General features: G+C 43.7%; 2 protein-coding genes across 2 annotated transcripts; both read left to right on the forward strand.

Moving 5' to 3' along the window:
• The first annotated feature begins 3,297 nt into the window (after nt 1–3,297).
• On the forward strand, nt 3,298–5,682 carry LOC138748479 (probable G-protein coupled receptor 139). Its single transcript, XM_069908750.1, has 2 exons — nt 3,298–3,448; nt 4,781–5,682. Exons 1-2 carry the CDS (start codon nt 3,382–3,384, stop codon nt 5,680–5,682), a joined length of 969 nt encoding a protein of 322 aa, XP_069764851.1. The 5' UTR covers nt 3,298–3,381.
• Nucleotides 5,683–11,228: 5,546 nt separating this feature from the next.
• On the forward strand, nt 11,229–15,425 carry LOC138748418 (probable G-protein coupled receptor 139). Its single transcript, XM_069908597.1, has 2 exons — nt 11,229–11,295; nt 14,524–15,425. Exons 1-2 carry the CDS (start codon nt 11,229–11,231, stop codon nt 15,423–15,425), a joined length of 969 nt encoding a protein of 322 aa, XP_069764698.1.
• Nucleotides 15,426–18,078: the final 2,653 nt, after the last annotated feature.

The raw sequence follows: 18,078 nt of genomic DNA on the forward strand, positions 1-18,078 counted from the left end.
AACTGAATTCGACAATTTATATGTGGACATATAGCGCAGTAACAGGCCCTTTCAGCCCACGAGCCCATGCCCGAATTATCCAGGACCCCGCACATTGTAATAGGTGGGAGGGAACTGCAGCACCCAGCGGGGACCCACTCAGGCACAGGAAGAATGAGCAAACTCCCTACATCAGAATACCGGATTTGAACCCCGGTCTCTAACAGCATGGCCTGAACCAGTAGGCCAATCGGGCCGCTCTCAGTTACAAATGGTGGTAACAATGAGCAAACAATGGATCCACTCGGTGGGGGGGGGGGGGAGTTGGGGGTGGCGGGGAAGGGGTGGTTTGCAAAGCCCATCTGAGATTTGCAGCTTCTCCTGTATCTTGCTAATTTCCCTGTTAAACCTGGACACAAACTCAAAGGACTCACTTGTCCCGTAGAGAAGAACGTTTGTGAGCAGGAGATTCTGCACCTCCCGGTTCAAGAAGAGACTGATTTTTTTTTTCTTCTCGAAAGTACCTGCCTGTAGGCGCACATGAGGCTTCCTTACAAAATGAGAGCCCATGGAATTACAGGGAAGACAACAGCATGGGTGGAGCTTTGGCTGATCAGAGGGAATCAGAGCGGGATCCTATTCTGGTTGGCTTCCGGCTACCAGTAGTGACCCGCAGGGGTCAGTGTTGGGGCCACTTCACTTTTCGATGAACATTAATGGTCTGATTTGCAGAATAATGGATTTGAGGCTACGTTTAGCAGATGACACAGAGATTTGTGGAGGGGGAGGTAGGAAGGAGGAAAAGGAGGAGCTGCAGGGAGCCTGAGGTAGATTGGGAGAATGAGTACAGAAGAGGCAAATGAAATAGAACATTGGAAAGGCTATGGTCGTGCACTTTGCTAGAAGGAATAAAAGGGCAGACTATTATTTGGATGGGGGAGAAAATTCAAAATTCAGAGATGCAAAGGGACTTGGAAATCCTCATGCAGGTCATCCTATAGGTTAACCTCCAGGTTGGGTCGGTGGTGAAGAAGGCGAATGCAATGTTGGCGATCATGTCTGGAGGAATCGGATCCAAGAGCAGGGATGTGATGTTGAGGCTTTATAAGGCACTGGTGAGGCTTCACTTGGAGGATGGGGTACAGTTTGGATCTTTATTTAAAAAAGGACATGCTGCCATTGGAAAGGGTTCAGGGAAGATTTACAAGAAATATTCCTGGAATGAAGGAATTAGCATGTGACGAACATTTTCAGAACCATTGGGTGGGGGTGGGGGGGATTGGGGTGTGTTATAGAAGAATTTTGAATGTGGAAACAGTGTAGATGTGGCAAAGTTGCTTCTCATAGTCAAGGAGTCAAGGAAAAGAGGGCACAACTACAGGATTGAAGGGCGCCAATTTAAAACAAAACTGTGCAGGAGTTTCTTTAGCCAGAGAGTGTGAACGCCTGGAATTCTCTCCCACGGTAAATCACAGAGGTCAGGTCATTGGGTGATTTAAGGCGGAGATTGATAGGTATCTTTTTTTTTAAATTTTTTATTTTTCACACCATAAACCACATTAATCATGATACATACTGTTTCCTTTTCAAATATATACAGTGCCATTTTCTCCCCCCCACTCCCTCCTCCCATAGATTGATAGGTATCTAAAGGTGATTGGGAGAAGGCAGTGAATGGGGCTGAGTGGTAGAATGGATCAGCTCATGATGGAATGGTAGCATGGACTTGATGGGCAGAATGGTCTACTTCTGCTCCTGTATCTTATCATTTTATTTCACAAAATTGGTTTTTTGAGGGAGGATTACCGGGGAAAATATTGCTATAAATTACATTTTAAAAATAAATTTTGTAGAGGCAGAGAAAGTCAGGTTGTTTATTGTCCATTCAGAGATCTGATGGCAGAGGGGAAGAAGCTATTTCTGTGCTGCTGGGAGTTCGCCTTCAAGCTCCGGTACCTCCTTCCCGATGGTAGCTAAAAGAGACGTGACCTTGGTCATGAGTTTCCTTGAGGACAGAGGCTGCTTTCTTAAGACACCACCTCTTGTAGATGTCCTCGATGGAGTGAAGATTCATGTCCATGACGACACTGGCCAAGTTCTCAACTCTCTGTCCTTTACATTGGCACCTCCGTACCAGAGAGCAACAAAACCAGACAACGTGCTCTCCACGGTACACCTGTAGGAATTTCCTTTTCTCATTACAATGGAATGTGCATCTAGTATTTCACCAGACAACTCCTTCCATATTGAGTGCAACACCTCCAGATGCTGTGATTGTAGTTACACAAAAGGGCTGGAGGAACTCAGCAGGTCCTGCAGCAAATATACTGTATATAACCAGCGTTTCCAGTCTGCTCCCTTCGAGCAGAAAGCAGGCAGATCCCTGAATAAAGAAGAGGGAGGAGGTGTGAAGAAGGGGCAGGAGAACTGGCCAACAGGCAAGAGGCCAGAGTTGGATAGGGACGGGGAGGGCAGGAGACAATTGATAAGGGGTGGGGTCGATCTGTGAATACAGAGCAGGAGGAATGGAGACAGAGGGATAGAGAGAGACAGGGATGGCTCCATGAACTGACCATCCCCTAAGTATGGGTTGAGGTCGGGAGAATGTGCAATGCGCAGGCAGTCACCTGAATAAAAAGGCAGGAGTGTGAGGGAAGAAGGGGCAAGGAGAGGAGCCAATGAGGCCATAGGTGGACATCGACAGGGAGCAGGAGAGAGATGCTGAGAATTTATTGGGACAAAGGTAAATGCAGAGCTGGAGTACAGAGGATAAGGAAAGAGAGAGAGAGACAGGCTCGTTCCATTTGCTCATCACCTTCTGGGCATAGGTTAAGGTGAAGAGGCAGGAGGATTAGACGGTGATCTGAGGTAAATTGTTTTCACCCAGATGGGGGCTGCAGTCTGGAATGTACTGACCGAGAAGGAGGGAGCAAGTGCTCTCACAACATTGACACAATGTCTGGGCCAACAGTTGGATTGCCACGGCATAGAGGGCTGTGGATGAAGTGCTGGGATGGGTATAGATGGGTACATGATGGTCAACATGAATTCCATGGGTGGAAGGGCCTGTTTTTGTGCTGTACGACTCCATGAGTCTAATGTTGAATTTGCCAAAACTAGAAGCAGATAATCTTATTCTCATATTCCAGCATTAACCGTTTCTGTTCTCCTCTGCCAGTTTACATTTAATTGGCACTTTCTAATTTACACAAGAGGGAGATGATTTGCATGTTGCAATCTGTTCTATTTTGAAATAAAGATAACTATTTGGAAAGTGTTGCAACCTCAAGAGGTCCCCAGAGAATCGCAGCGAATAAATGAAATGTTCGGGGTCGGCATCAGCTCAGAGCTCCATTCAGAGAGATTGGCTGCAGCACGAAGATACGTCTTCACACGAAGAACATGCATCGCCCAGTTCAAGTTGCCGCGAAGATATGGTACACCATCATTGCCATTATTGGTGTTCCTGGTAAGTACCTTTCGCCTTTACATTTCACTGAGTCTGTGAGGGGGAGTCCAATGGCTTCACCTCTGCTCTGTCTGTCCTCAGGAATACATTTTCCACTCCAGCTCCTCTGAACTATGTCCACCTCCTTCTGACAACACGCTGTCGCCCTTCCTTCACCCCCCTCCCTTCATGCTGGTCAATAAAATCATGCCGGGATTAACCATAAAGCAAAATGAGCATGTGCTGAGGGCACTAAGGGAAGAGGTGTCAGAAATTTTTTTCCAATACCAGATTTACCAGGCTGTAGCTGAATGAGGGCTCCAGCAAAACCCTACTACCCCACAATAAATGAAAAAATACATAGACAAGTCGAAGTTATGTGATGGTCTGTGTCGTGATACAGCTATTGAGGTTATATTTAATATCGTTGTGGGGTCTGACCTCAAAGAAAACTGAATTTCTTTAATCTATTATTTCACATTCAGCGCTTATTGAGTCTTAACATCTTGTCAGTAAAAGGAAGGGTCGAGGAGGAACCACTGTTGAGCTCTGTTTAGGCCTCAATCAGGCCCTGTATAAATCTCTTACCTTCATCTCCTCCATTACCCCATTTCTGCTCCCACCCAATCAGGGATAGAGGGTCTACTTGAAGAGATCTCGCCATTAAGGTGGCCAAGGTGATAGATAGGTGTTGAAGAAGGCCTCCACGCATGGCTTCATTAACCGTGGGATGGAACTCAAGAGTAGGGGTATCATTGTTCCAGTGATTGAAGATGTTTATGGGGCCTCACCTGGATTATCGTGTGTATTACACGTTACCACACTGCAGAACAGGATGGGGTTGGTGTGGAGAGGGTGCAGAAGAGATTCACCAGGATGATACTGACACACAGGGGAGAGAAGACGCTGGATACTGGAGCAAATATAAACAACTGGATGGTGGAAGTTGGAGGGTCGATGGTGGAAGGAAAACAATTATCAACATTTCTGGTCAGATCCCTTCATCCAGTCTTGATGAAGTGACAGTGAATATCAGTTCGATTACAGGTTCCACCCCAAATGATTAACCTTTCTTTTCTCCTACTGATGCCCCTCGAACTGCTGAGCTCCTCAAGTAGAATTTGTTCTTGCTATTTTTTTACACCAGGATATTGTTGCCTCTTTACGATTATTTCTGTTTTAAGGACAGATTACATGAGCTGGGTTTGTATCCAATAAACAATCGAGCATAAAGTTTGTAAGCATGTTGGGGTTTTAGGTAAGATTTTATCTTGTGTAACAAAATTTGGTTCCTTGCTGAGGCAGGATGACCTGTACATTCTGACCCATTTTACCCTCTCTCTTGCTTTGCAGTGAATTTCGTGGCGATTGTGATCCTGTCCCGGGATAAGTGTGGGCTCTCCCCTTGCACCACCCTGTACCTGGTGGCCATGGCGGTGGCGGACCTCTTGACCATTGTCAACCACGTCATACTATGGCGGGTCAATATTTATTATTTCCCCTGGAACTTCCTGCGCATCACGCCCGTCTGCAGTGTACTGTTTGTCCTCATGAATGCGGCCAGGGGCTGTTCTGTCTGGTTCACTGTTACTTTCACCTTTGATCGATACGTGGCCATTTGCTGCCAGAAGTTAAAAAATAAATTCTGCACCAGGAAAACCGCGGTGGTGGTTCTGACGATAACTGGCACACTGGTCTGTTTTAAAAATATTCCCAAGTACTTCACACAGGAACCTTGGGTGATAATCGATGGTATTCCTTGGCTGTGTGTCTTTAAGCCAGAATATTTCTCTCAGCCAGAATGGGTGGGATTTGACTGGTTCGACGCTGTTTCAACCCCATTGCTGCCTTTTGGATTAATCTTGTTGTTTAATGTTCTGACGGTCAAACACATTCTGGTTGCCAGTCGGGTACGCAAGGGGCTAAGAGGTCAAAGCAGGGGAGAGAAAGCCAGTGACCCCGAGATGGAGAACCGCAGGAAGTCTATCATTTTACTCTTCACGCTATCGGGCAGCTTCGTCCTCCTGTGGCTGTCGTACATTGTAGATTCCTTCTTTTATTCCATCGCTGGCACCACTATCGACAAATACAATATTTATCAGTACAACTTTCGTTACGTGGGAGCCATGCTTCTACATTTAAGTTGCTGCACTAACACATTTATCTATGCTGTGACTCAGTCCAAGTTCAGGGAACAGCTCAAGAACTTGACAAAGTGTCCCGTACCTTCAATTATCCAACGAATTTATCAATAAAACTGAACTCGACAATTGATGTGCACAGATGTACTGGGTCAGAACAAATATTGGACTCAGTGGAAGGGTTTCCAAAGCTGATCTGAGGTTTACGAGCCTACCTGTATCTTGATGTGAATGCCGGACTCTATATGTTAATGTCATGAACATAGTCATCCAGATTAGGTGGTAGAGAGGGGAGCTGGGACAGTGGAATGCTCCGATTGCAGGATGTGGGAACTCTGGGACAGAAAAAGTTTCCCTGATGAATATTGCTGGAGGAGGTGCATCCAGCTCAGGTTCTCACGGATCGTGTTGGGGAATTGCAGCTAGAGCTGGGTCACCTCTGGATCATTAGGGAGGCAGGGCTGGTGGGGGGGGTGGGCATGGGTGATGATAGACATAAGCTGTAAGGAGACAGTCACAGTGAAGTGGCAAGAGACGGTTATCTGTGTGACTGTTTGGAGATGGAAGGGCAGTTGGCGGTCTGTGCGGAGCACCCCTGTGGCCATCACCCTCAGCAACAAATATGGATACTCCTGGGGGCGGATGACCTATCTGGGCAAGCCGACAGCCAGACCGATAGCACTGTGGGCCTCAGAGGGGAAGGTTGAGGAAAGGGAGAATGATAGTCGTAGGTGACGTGATTGTTAGGGGAACAGATAGGAGATTCTGAGGACATAAAATAGACTCCAGGGCAATGTATTTTTTCCCAGTTGCTTGGGTTTTCCGAACAGTTTCAGAATATTCTTAACAGACAGGGTGGGCAATCAGACAAAGTCTCACCAGGGCCTCATAAAGCCTCAACATCACATCCCCGCTCTTGGATCCGATTCCTCTAGACATGAACACTAACATTGTTTTCGCCTTCTTCACCATTGAATCCACCTGAAGGTTAAACTTTCGGGTATCCTGCATGAGGTCTCCCAAGTCCCTTTGCACCACCGAATTTTGAATTGATAGTACATACTGGTACCATTCACATAGGCACGAGTGGGGTAAGGGCCTGAAAAAGTAGGTTTAGTGTGTTAGGAGACAGTTCAAAAAGCAGGACCTCCCGGTGCCAATACATAGGGAAGGTTAAAACAGGAAGATAGCGCAGACTAATGATGGCTGATGAGATGGGGCAGGGGGCAGGGTTTCAAATTCTTGAGTCATTGAAGCCTTTTCTGGGGAAGAGGTGATGTGTTAAAGTGTGATGGGTTATACATGAACTGGAAGAGAAATAATATCCTGGCAGGAAGGTCAGCTAATGCTATTGCGGAGGGGGAGTTGGGGGGGGTGTTAACCTAAATTGGCAGGGGGCTGGGAACCAAGGTAACGAGATGGTTGGTGCACAGGTAGGGACAGCTGGTAGGGAGTTTGTACAGAAGACATGCTGATGGGGCAAAATTGCAGCCATGGGGATGAATGGCAAAACAACGAGGAATCGGAGTTAGTGAAAAAGTGCCAAATACAGGGCTTAAGGTTTTTCCTTTAAATTTATGAAGCATAAAGAAATAAAGTGGTTGACCTTCTAGTTCAACTACAGATTGCAAGGTACGAAACTGTGGCCATTCACGGAGTCATGGCAAAGGATGGATGTCATTGGGAGCTGAATGTCCGAGTTTACACAGCGCGTCGAAAGGAGAGGCAGGTAAGTAGAGGGAGGTCTGTTGGTAAGAAATGGCATTAAATCATTAGGAAGAGGTGACATAAGGTCATGAGATAGAAAATTATTGTGGGTTGAGTTACAAATAGGCAGTGGTAAAAGGACACTGTTGGCAGTAACATACAGACCTCCAAACATTAGCCGGGACATGGACAAGAAATTATAACGGCTAATGCAAAAAGGCGTGTCAGAAGGCCAATGGGGGTCTTTAACATGCAAGGAGATTGGGGAAACTAGGTTGGGACTAGATCTAAAGAGAGAATTTGTAGAATGCCCACAAAGTGGCTTCTTAGAACTGATCGTGGCTGAGCCAACCAGGGAAGTGGCAATTCTGGATTGAGTATTGGGTAAGGAACCAGAGTTGATAAGAGAGATGTAGGTAACCGAACTCTTAGTAGGTGTCAATCGTAACATGATCGAGTTCAACCTTGCAGTCAGAGGTACCAGTATGCCAGTGGAACAAGGGGGATCAACAGAGATATGAGAGAGGAAAGTTTATTGGGAAGGGACATAGGCAGGGAGGGTGGCAGAGAAGCTATGGCTAGAGTTTCTGCAAGAAATAGGAAAGTGCAGGACAAGTCAAGTCACCTTTATGTATCATTCGCAACTTGCTCACACAGTAAAGACGAGATAGTGTTTCTCCAGGACCATGAAGTAGATTTACATCAATATGTTAGAATAGAAGTTAAACACATTAAAATATTATGATGTCTACAGTAAAAGTCCACGGTTCACTATCCAGATATGTTCTGGGAATTCAGGAGCCTGATGGGTTGGGGTAAAAATCTGTTGTTCAATCTGGACATAAGGACCCGAGTGCTACGGTACCTCATACCAGATAGCAGAAGGGAGAACAGTCTACATGAGGGGTGTGTGGCGTCATTCACAATGTTTATTGCCTCTCGTCTGCATCGAGTGTTGTAGGTGTCCTTCAAGCTGGGAAGAGAGGCCCCAATGATCTTTTCCGCTCACTTCACTACCCTCTGCAGGGTCTTGCGGTCCAAGGTGATACAGCTTCCAAACCAGGCAGTGATGCAGTTGCCCAAGATACTCTCAATACATCCTCTTTAGTACATAATGAGGATGGAGGGTGGCAGATGAACTTTCCTCAGCCTTCGCAGGGAGTAGAGGCGCTGCTAGGCTTTCTTGGTTATGGAGCTGGTGTTAAGGGACCAGGTGAGATCCTCCATCAAGTACACTCAAAGGAACTTGATACTCATGACGACCTCAATGGTCGAGCCACCAGTGGTCAGTGGAGCATGGTTCCCCCCCCCCCCCCCCCCCCCTCCACCAGACACATCGGGCCCTCATGAGGTCAACAACCATCTCTTTTGCTTTATTCAATATTTTCCAAACCAAAGAAATAATTGAATGGAAAAATGACACAGCTGTGGCTGACAAGAGAGATCAAAACCAATATAAAAGTTTAAAAAAACAGGCAAAGATGAAAGCAAAAATTAGTGGGAAGATAAAGAACTAGGCAACTTTTAGAAGCATTCAGAAGGCAACTAAGAAAGTCATTAGGAAAGAAAAGATGAACTTTGAAAGGAGACTAATAAATAAGATCAAAACAATGCTAAAAGGTTTTTAAAGTATATTAAGAGTTAAAAAAGAGGAAAGAGTAGATATTAGTCAGATTGAAAATGACGCTGGCAAAATTGTAATGGGAGACAAGGAACTGAATGAGTATGTTGCATTAGTCCTCACTGTGAAAGATATTAACAGTTTACAGGACTTTCAAGGGTGTTGGAAGAGAGGTGAGTGCAGTCACGATCACTAGAGAGAAGGTGTTTGGGAAGCTAAAAGGTCAAAGGATACACAAGGTGGAATGTACCCTCGGGTGCTGAAAGGAGTCACGATAGAGATTTTGGAAGCACAAATAACGGCCTTCCAAAAAAAAATCAATGTTTTCATTCACGTTTCTGGGGAATTGGCAAATGGCAAAGGACACTGCTATTTAAAAAGAGACGGTGGCATCAGAAAGAAAATTATAGAGCTGTTAGGTGTTTATGGAGTTGATTGTCAAGGATGAGGAGATAGATTACCTGGAGGTGTATGACAAGTTAGGCCAAAGGCAGCATGGTTACCTTAAGGGAAAATGTTGCCTGACTGCAATTTTATGAGGACATCTGGACCTTCAAAAGTTCTTTGAGAAGGTGCCACACATGAGGCTTCCACACAAAGTAAGAGCCCATGGAATTACAGGGAAGACACCAGCATGGGTAGTCCATTGTCTGATCGACAAGGATCAGAGAGTGGAAATGAAGGGATCCTATTCTGGTTGGCTTCTGGCTACCAGTGGTGATCCGCAGGGGTCAGTGTTGGGGTCACTTCCCTTTACATTAATGGTCTGATTTGCAGAATAATGGATTTGAGGCTATGTTTAGCACATGATACAGGGATTGGTGGAGGGGGAGGTAAGAAGGAGGAAAAGGAGGAGCTGAGGGAGCCTGAGGTAGATTGGGAGTATGTGCACAGAAGAGGCAAATGAAATATAACATTGGAAAGGCTACGGTCATGCACTTTGCTAGAAGGAATAAAAGGGCAGAATTTGTCCTCGGTGGAGTGAAGATTCATGTCCATGACGACACTGGCCAAGTTCTCAACTCTCTGTCCTTTACATTGGCACCTCCATACCAGAGAGCAACGAAACCAGACAACGTGCTCTCCACGGTACACCTGTAGGAATTTCCTTTTCTCATTACAATGGAATGTGCATCTAGTATTTCACCAGACAACTCCTTCCATATTGAGTGCAACACCTCCAGATGCTGTGATTGTAGTTACACAAAAGGGCTGGAGGAACTCAGCAGGTCCTGCAGCAAATATACTGTATATAACCAGCGTTTCCAGTCTGCTCCCTTCGAGCAGAAAGCAGGCAGATCCCTGAATAAAGAAGAGGGAGGAGGTGTGAAGAAGGGGCAGGAGAACTGGCCAACAGGCAAGAGGCCAGAGTTGGATAGGGATGGGGAGGGCAGGAGACAATTGATAAGGGGTGGGGTCGATCTGTGAATACAGAGCAGGAGGAATGGAGACAGAGGGATAGAGAGAGACAGGGATGGCTCCATGAACTGACCATCCCCTAAGTATGGGTTGAGGTCGGGAGAATGTGCAATGCGCAGGCAGTCACCTGAATAAAAAGGCAGCAGTGTAAGGGAAGAAGGGGCAAGGAGAGGAGCCAATGAGGCCATAGGTGGACATCGACAGGGAGCAGGAGAGAGATGCTGAGAATTTATTGGGACAAAGGTAAATGCAGAGCTGGAGTACTGAGGGATAAGGAAAGAGAGAGAGAGACAGGCTCGTTCCATTTGCTCATCACCTTCTGGGCATAGGTTAAGGTGAAGAGGCAGGAGGATTAGACGGTGATCTGAGGTAAATTGTCTTCACCCAGATGGGGGCTGCAGTCTGGAATGTACTGACCGAGAAGGAGGGAGCAAGTGCTCTCACAACATTGACACAGTGTCCAGGCCAACAGTTGGATCGCCACGGCATAGAGGGCTGTGGATGAAGTGCTGGGAAATGGGATGGGTATAGATGGGTGCATGATGGTCAACATGACTTCAGTGGGCGGAAGGGCCTGCTTTTGTGCTGTATGACTCCATGTTGAATTTTCAAATACTAGAAGCAGATAGACTTATTCCAACCCTACATCTCCTATTCCAGGATTAATCATTTCTATTCTCCTCTGCCAGTTTACGTTTAATTGGCACTTTCTAATTTACACAAGAGGGAGATGATTTGCATGTTGCAAGCTGTTCTATTTTTAAATAAAGATAACTATTTGGAAAGTGTTGCAACCTCAAGAGGTCCCCAGAGAATCGCAGCGAATAAATGAAATGTTCGGGGTCGGCATCAGCTCAGAGCTCAATTCAGAGAGATTGGCTTCAGCACGAAGATACGTCTTCTCACGAAGAACATGCATCGCCCAGTTCAAGTTGCCGCGAAGATATGGTACACCATCATTGCCATTATTGGTGTTCCTGGTAAGTACCTTTCGCCTTACTTCTCACTGAGTCTATGAGGGAGAGTCCAACGGCTTCACCTCCGCTCTGTCTGTCCTCAGGAATACGTCTTACACTCCAGCCCCTCTGAACTATGTCCACCTCCTTCTGGCCCTTCCTTCGCCTGCCACCCTTCACGCTGGTCAATAAAATCAGACCTGCATAATTATGAAGCAAAATGAGCACATGCTGAGGGCACCAAGTGAAGGGGCAACGCAAAGTTTTTTCCAGTGCCAGATTTACCAGGCTGTAGCTGAATGAGGGCTCCAGCAAAACCCCAATACCCCACAATAAATGAAAAAATACATACACAAGTCAAGGTTATGTGATGATCTGTGTCGTGATACAGCTATTGAGGTTATATTTAATATCGTTGTGGGGTCTGACCTCGAAGAAAACTGAATTTCTTTAATCTATTATTTCACATTCAGCGCTTATTGAGTCTTAACATCTTTCCAGTCAAAGGAAGGGTCGAGGAGGAACGACTGTTGGGCTGTGTTTAGGCCTCAATCAGGCCCTGTATAAATCTCTTCCCTGCATCTCCTCCATTACCCCACTTCTGCTCCCACCCAATCTCTCCTTCAGATGCAACAGGGATAGGGGGGTCTTCTTTACTTTAACTTTATTTATTCATTCAAAAAACAAATAATATGTCATATACAGCAATTAAACATGAACATGAACATTTTTTTATATATATAAAAAAAAAGAAAGGAAAAAAAAGAAAAGATTTCTCCCCCCCCCTTCAGCCAACTCTCCCAAGGAGAGCCATAAGAAAAAAGAAAGAATATTAAAAAAGTTAAATATACATATTTAAATCAAATCAATATAAATTGAAATGTAATTATTCTGAGTATAACAGCCACTTATTAATTAAAAAATTATAATGATCATGCGAAACATATGTAATTTTTTCCATTATTAAACAATATTTCATCTCATTATGCCATCTATTAATATCGATCATATTTGTATCTTTCCACGTACCAGCAATACATTTTTCCACTACGGATAAAGCTAAATATACAAATGCAAGCTGGAACTTATCTAATCCCAAACCTTTCAGAGGTGGCAAACTACCCAATAAAAATACTGTCGGATCTTAAACCATTTTAATCTTCTACAGATATTCTAAAAACGATTGAATTTTCTTCCAAAAAGATTGTATATGTCTACATGACCAAACAGCATGAAAAAAAAGTTCCAACCGTATCACCACATCTAAAACACAAATCTGATTCATTAAAACCATATTTTTTTAATTTTTCAGGTGTCAAATATAATTGATGTGAAAATTGTAATTAATCATTGCATAACAAGGATTTATCAATCTCGTTACACTATCGTAACAGATATCTAACCAATCCTCTTCAGAAAAAGTAAAACCAATATCCGCTTCCTATTTAATTTTAGATCTATCCCAACCCCTTTTATCCAGACCATCCTGTAATATTTGATACATAAATGAAATATAACCCTTCTCTGGTACCTTCATAAGTCTCAAATTTAGTCATTTCAGGTAAAATCATCTCTCTACCAAAAATACATTTACCAAAGATCGAATTTGATAATAAAGAATTCTTATCAATACCAAAATCTTCCCTCATCTGATTAAAAGATAAAAACTTACCCTCTTTAAAACAATCTTCCAAATTTTTCACACCTTTAAATCTCCAATACAATAAACTTCGATTATATATTGAAAAAGAAATGTTGATTATTATACAACGGAGTCAAAGCCAATAATTTACCCCTAGAACCCATCATTTTATTTTTATTTATCCATAACTTCATTAAATGTTTTAGTATAGGCACATTATATTGTTGTAACAAATTCATATTCCACCTAAACAAAAATAGATGTATTTCAAATTCAGAAATACTTGCCATCTCAATTTTAGCCCAACTAGGAGGCTGTACCAAATCCATCAATGAGCTAATAAATTTAAGTTGGGCTGCCTCATAATAATTTTGAAAATGTGGTAAACGTAATCCCCCTAACTCATATTTCCAAGTTAATTTATTAAAAGCTACTCTCGAAAATTTACCCCTCCATAAAAACTCCCTAACCATTTTATTTAAATCACAAAAAAAAATATTATCAAGTAAATACAGAATAGATTGAAACAAATATTGTATACGTGGAAAGATATTCATCTTAATTGTATTTATCCTTCCCATTAAATTACTAGGTAAATCTTTCCATTTAATCAAATCAGTTTTAATATTTTTCGTTAACGGGGCATAATTTAATTTATATAAAGGTTGATAATTAACATTCAAAATTATACCCAGATATTTTATTCGATCAGTCCACTTCAAATTAATAATATTCTTATAAACTGAATAATCTCCTTCACTTACCAGTAATATTCCATTTTTTTTCCTAATTAACTTTATATCCAGAAAGACATCCATATTGAATTAAACATTCCTTCAAATGCAAAAGTGACTGAGCTGGGTTTGTTAAACACACCATCATTATATTATTATGCAAAACATATAAGAGAGATCTCGCCGTTAAGTGGCCAAGGTGATAGATAGGCGTTGAAGAAGGCCTCCATGTGTGGCTTCGTTAACCATGGGATGGAACACAAGAGAAGGAGGATCATTGTTCCAGCGATTGAAGATGTTTATGGGGCCTCACCTGGAGTATCGTGTATAGTACGTTTGCCACACTGCAGAACAGGATGGGGTTGGTGCGGAGAGGGTGCAGAGGAGATTCACCAGGATGATACTTACACACAGGGGAGAGAAGACATTGGATACTGGAGCAAATATAAACAACTGGATGGTGGAAGTTGGTGGGTCGACAGTGGAAGGAAAACAATTGTCGACATTTCTGGTCAGATCCCTTCATCCAGTCTTGATGAAGTGACAGTGAATATCAGTTCAATTTCAGGTTCCCACCCAAATTATTAACTATTCTATTTTTCCAACTGATGCCCCTCGACCTGCTGAGCTCCTCCAGTAGAATTTGTTGTTGCTTTTTTTTTAAACATGAGGACATTGTTGCCTATATTGGATCAGTTTAGTTTTAAGGACAGATTACATGGGCTGGGTTTGAATCCAATAAACAATCGAGCAAAAGTTTGTAAGCTGGTTGGAGCTTTAGGCAAGATTTTATCTTGTGTAACAAAATTTGGTTCCTTGCTGACGCAGGATGACCTGTACATTCTGACCCATTTTACCTTCTCTCTTGCTTTGCAGTGAATTTCGTGGCGATTGTGATCCTGTCCCGGGGTAAGTGCGGGCTCTCCCCTTGCACCACCCTGTACCTGGTGGCCATGGCGGTAGCGGACCTCTTGACCATCGTCACCCAGGTCATACTACGGCGCATCAATATTTATTATTTCCCCTGGAACTTCCTGCGCATCACGCCCGTCTGCAGTGTGCTGTTTGTCCTCAGGCATGCGGCCAGGGGCTGTTCTGTCTGGTTCACTGTTACTTTCACCTTTGATCGATACGTAGCCATTTGCTGCCAGAAGTTAAAAAATAAATACTGCACCAGAAAAACCGCGGTGGTGGTTCTGACGATAACTGGCACTCTGGTCTGTTTAAAAAATATTCCCAAGTACTTCACACAGGAACCTTGGGTGATCATCGACGGTATTCCTTGGCTGTGTATATTTAAGGCAGAATATTACTCTAAGCCGGAGTGGGTGGGATTTGACTGGTTCGACGCTGTATCAACCCCATTGCTGCCTTTCGGATTAATCTTGTTGTTTAATGTTCTGACGGTCAAACACATTCTGGTTGCCAGTCGGGTACGCAAGGGGCTAAGAGGTCAAAGCAAGGGAGAGAAGGCCAGTGACCCCGAGATGGAGAACCGCAGGAAGTCTATCATTTTACTCTTCACGCTATCGGGCAGCTTCGTCCTCCTGTGGCTGTCGTACATTATAGATTCCTTCTTTTATTCCATCACTGGCACCACCGTCAGTGACTACAACAGTTCTCAATACAACTTTCGTTATGTTGGAGCCATGCTTCTACATTTAAGTTGCTGCACTAACACATTTATCTATGCTGTGACTCAGTCCAAGTTCAGGGAACAGCTCAAGAACTTGGCTAAGTGTCCCGTACCTTCAATTATCCAAAAAATGTATCAATAAAACTGAACTCAACAATTGATGTGCACAGATGTACTGGGTCAGAACAAATATTGGACTCATTGGGAGGGTTTGCAAAGCCGATCTGAGGTTTACGAGTCTACCTGTATCTTGACAATTTCCCTGTGAGTGCTGGATTCAATTCAATCAGATTTTAATGTTGTAAACACAGCAGCCCAGATTAGGTGATAGAGATTGAAGCTGAGGCAGTAGAATTCTGCCTGCAGGATGTGGGAAATCTGGGACAGCATGAAAGTCCATGGTGACTCCACCTGCATCCAGCTGTAGGTCCTTACAGACCGTGTTGGGGGACTGGAGCTAGATGAACACTGGATCATCCAGGAGGCAGAGGGAAGTGATAAACAAAAGCTATAAGGAGACAGTCACACCAAAGGGGTAAGAGAAAGGTCATTGGTTGACTGTTCGGAAATGGAAAGGCAGTCAGTGTGGAATACCCCTGTGACCATTCCCCTCAGCAACAAGTATACGCCCTTCGATACTGCTGGGGTTGAATGACTTGTCTGTGCAAGGCAATGGCCGGTCAATAGCACCGTGGTCAGATCTAAGCCCCAGTGGGGAAGGGTGGAGAGTGATAATCGGTGTCATGTTTGTTAGAGGAACGGATAGGAGATTTAGCAGCCACAAAATAGACTCCAGGATATAACCTGGGTGCTCAGGTTCAGGATGTGTCTGGGTAGTTGCAGAATATTCTTAATGGACAAAGTCTCACCAATGCCTCATAAAGCCTCAATTTAAGGAGTCACGTGATGGAGTAGTGGCCGGTCAGGGAATTCCAGCCCTCTCCAGAAAAGTTTAAAAAAAAACACAAAGCACAAAGGTACAAGATTAAAATTTATAATAAAGTAAAAATAAAGGTGAGAAGAAAATGGCAGCAAAGAGAGAAAAGTCGAAAACAACGGGAAGAAAAGAGGAAGAAAGAATGTCGGAAGAAGAAGGTGAAGGCCTTACCTGTCCGAAGAGGCCCGCCGCGGAGAGAGAAGCCCGCTCCCTCAGGTCAGTGGAAGTCTCAGGCTCAGGACTACAAAAATGGCTCGCGGAGCCGAGTAAAAGTGCGCAACCGCGCATGCGCGAGGAGTCGCGCATGAAAAAAAACACACTGACGGGAGGGGGGAACAGCTGCGGAGTCGATCTCCACAGCTGAGAGAGACACCTCCAGCACAGCAGCAGGTGCAGAACACGGACAATAACGACAACAAGAAAGAAGAGGGTAAAAAGAAAACAAGGAAACAACAGATGGTCAACCCAGAGGAAGAAGAAGAAGAAGAACATAGAGAAATGGAAGAAGAAGGGAAGGGCAAGACAATGGATGTATCTTTTTTTAAAGAATATATGGAATCAGTGAAAGAATGGCAATTACAAGAATTTGATGAGATAAAAAGAAGAATTAAGAATGCAGAAGAAAGAATGAATAAAATGGAAGTGGCCATATCAGAATTGGCAAAAAGAGTGGAAAATATGGAAAAACGAGAAACATTTGTAGATATGGAAGTAAAAGACTTAAAAAAGAAATTAGAAGAATCTAATAAAATAGTTAAAGAGACACAAGAGCTGTTAGCTCAGAAGATAGATATAATAGAAAACTATAATAGAAGAAATAATATAAAGATAGTGGGCCTTAAGGAAGATGAAGAAGGCAAGAATATGAGAGAATTTATAAAAGATTGGATCCCCAGGGTCCTGGGAAGACCAGAATTACAGGAAGAAATGGAAATAGAGAGGGCACATAGAACATTAGCCCCGAAACCACAACCGCAGCAAAAACCAAGATCCATTTTAGTAAAATTCTTAAGATATACAACAAGAGAAAATATATTGGAGAAAGCAATGAAGAAAGTAAGAGAAGACAAAAAGCCACTGGAATACAAAGGTCAAAAAATTTTTTTCTATCCAGACATAAGTTTTGAACTCCTGAAGAAGAGGAAGGAGTTCAATACAGCGAAAACGATCTTATGGAAAAAAGGATATAAATTTATGTTAAAGTACCCAGCGGTACTCAAAATAGTTATTCCAGGGCAACAAAACAGACTATTCTCGGATCCAGAGGAAGCAAGGAAATTTGCAGAACAACTACAAAACAAGCAGAGAAATGAAGACATGTAATGAGAGTAAAAATGACCACGAACTATATGTATGTGTGTAAAGGGGTATATGTGTGTATATATATAGTGTGTATATTCAGAGCCAGCTCTTCAGCGCTTGACGTCCTGCTTTGCGGAAACTGCCAAAATGTTTGGCCTGGAAGTCAGCCTGAAGAAAACTGAGGTCCTCCATCAGCCAGCTCCCCACCATGACTACCAGCCCCCCCACATCTCCATCGGGCACACAAAACTCAAAACGGTCAACCAGTTTACCTATCTCGGCTGCACCATTTCATCAGATGCAAGGATCGACAATGAGATAGACAACAGACTCGCCAAGGCAAATAGCGCCTTTGGAAGACTACACAAAAGAGTCTGGAAAAACAACCAACTGAAAAACCTCACAAAGATAAGCGTATACAGAGCCGTTGTCATACCCACACTCCTGTTCGGCTCCGAATCATGGGTCCTCTACCGGCACCACCTACGGCTCCTAGAACGCTTCCACCAGCGCTGTCTCCGCTCCATCCTCAACATCCATTGGAGCGCTCACACCC

The sequence above is a fragment of the Narcine bancroftii genome, chromosome 13, assembly GCF_036971445.1.
Source record: "Narcine bancroftii isolate sNarBan1 chromosome 13, sNarBan1.hap1, whole genome shotgun sequence".
Classification (NCBI taxonomy): Eukaryota; Metazoa; Chordata; class Chondrichthyes; order Torpediniformes; family Narcinidae; genus Narcine; species Narcine bancroftii.

Excerpts from the sequence above, each read along its gene's own strand:
- LOC138748479 (XM_069908750.1), top strand. The coding sequence starts at position 3,382 with ATGCATCGCCCAGTTCAAGTTGCCGCGAAGATATGGTACACCATCATT. Across the intron at positions 3,449-4,780 it reads TGCCATTATTGGTGTTCCTG|TGAATTTCGTGGCGATTGTG; the intron begins GTAAGTACCTTT and ends CTTGCTTTGCAG.
- LOC138748418 (XM_069908597.1), top strand. The coding sequence starts at position 11,229 with ATGCATCGCCCAGTTCAAGTTGCCGCGAAGATATGGTACACCATCATT. Across the intron at positions 11,296-14,523 it reads TGCCATTATTGGTGTTCCTG|TGAATTTCGTGGCGATTGTG; the intron begins GTAAGTACCTTT and ends CTTGCTTTGCAG.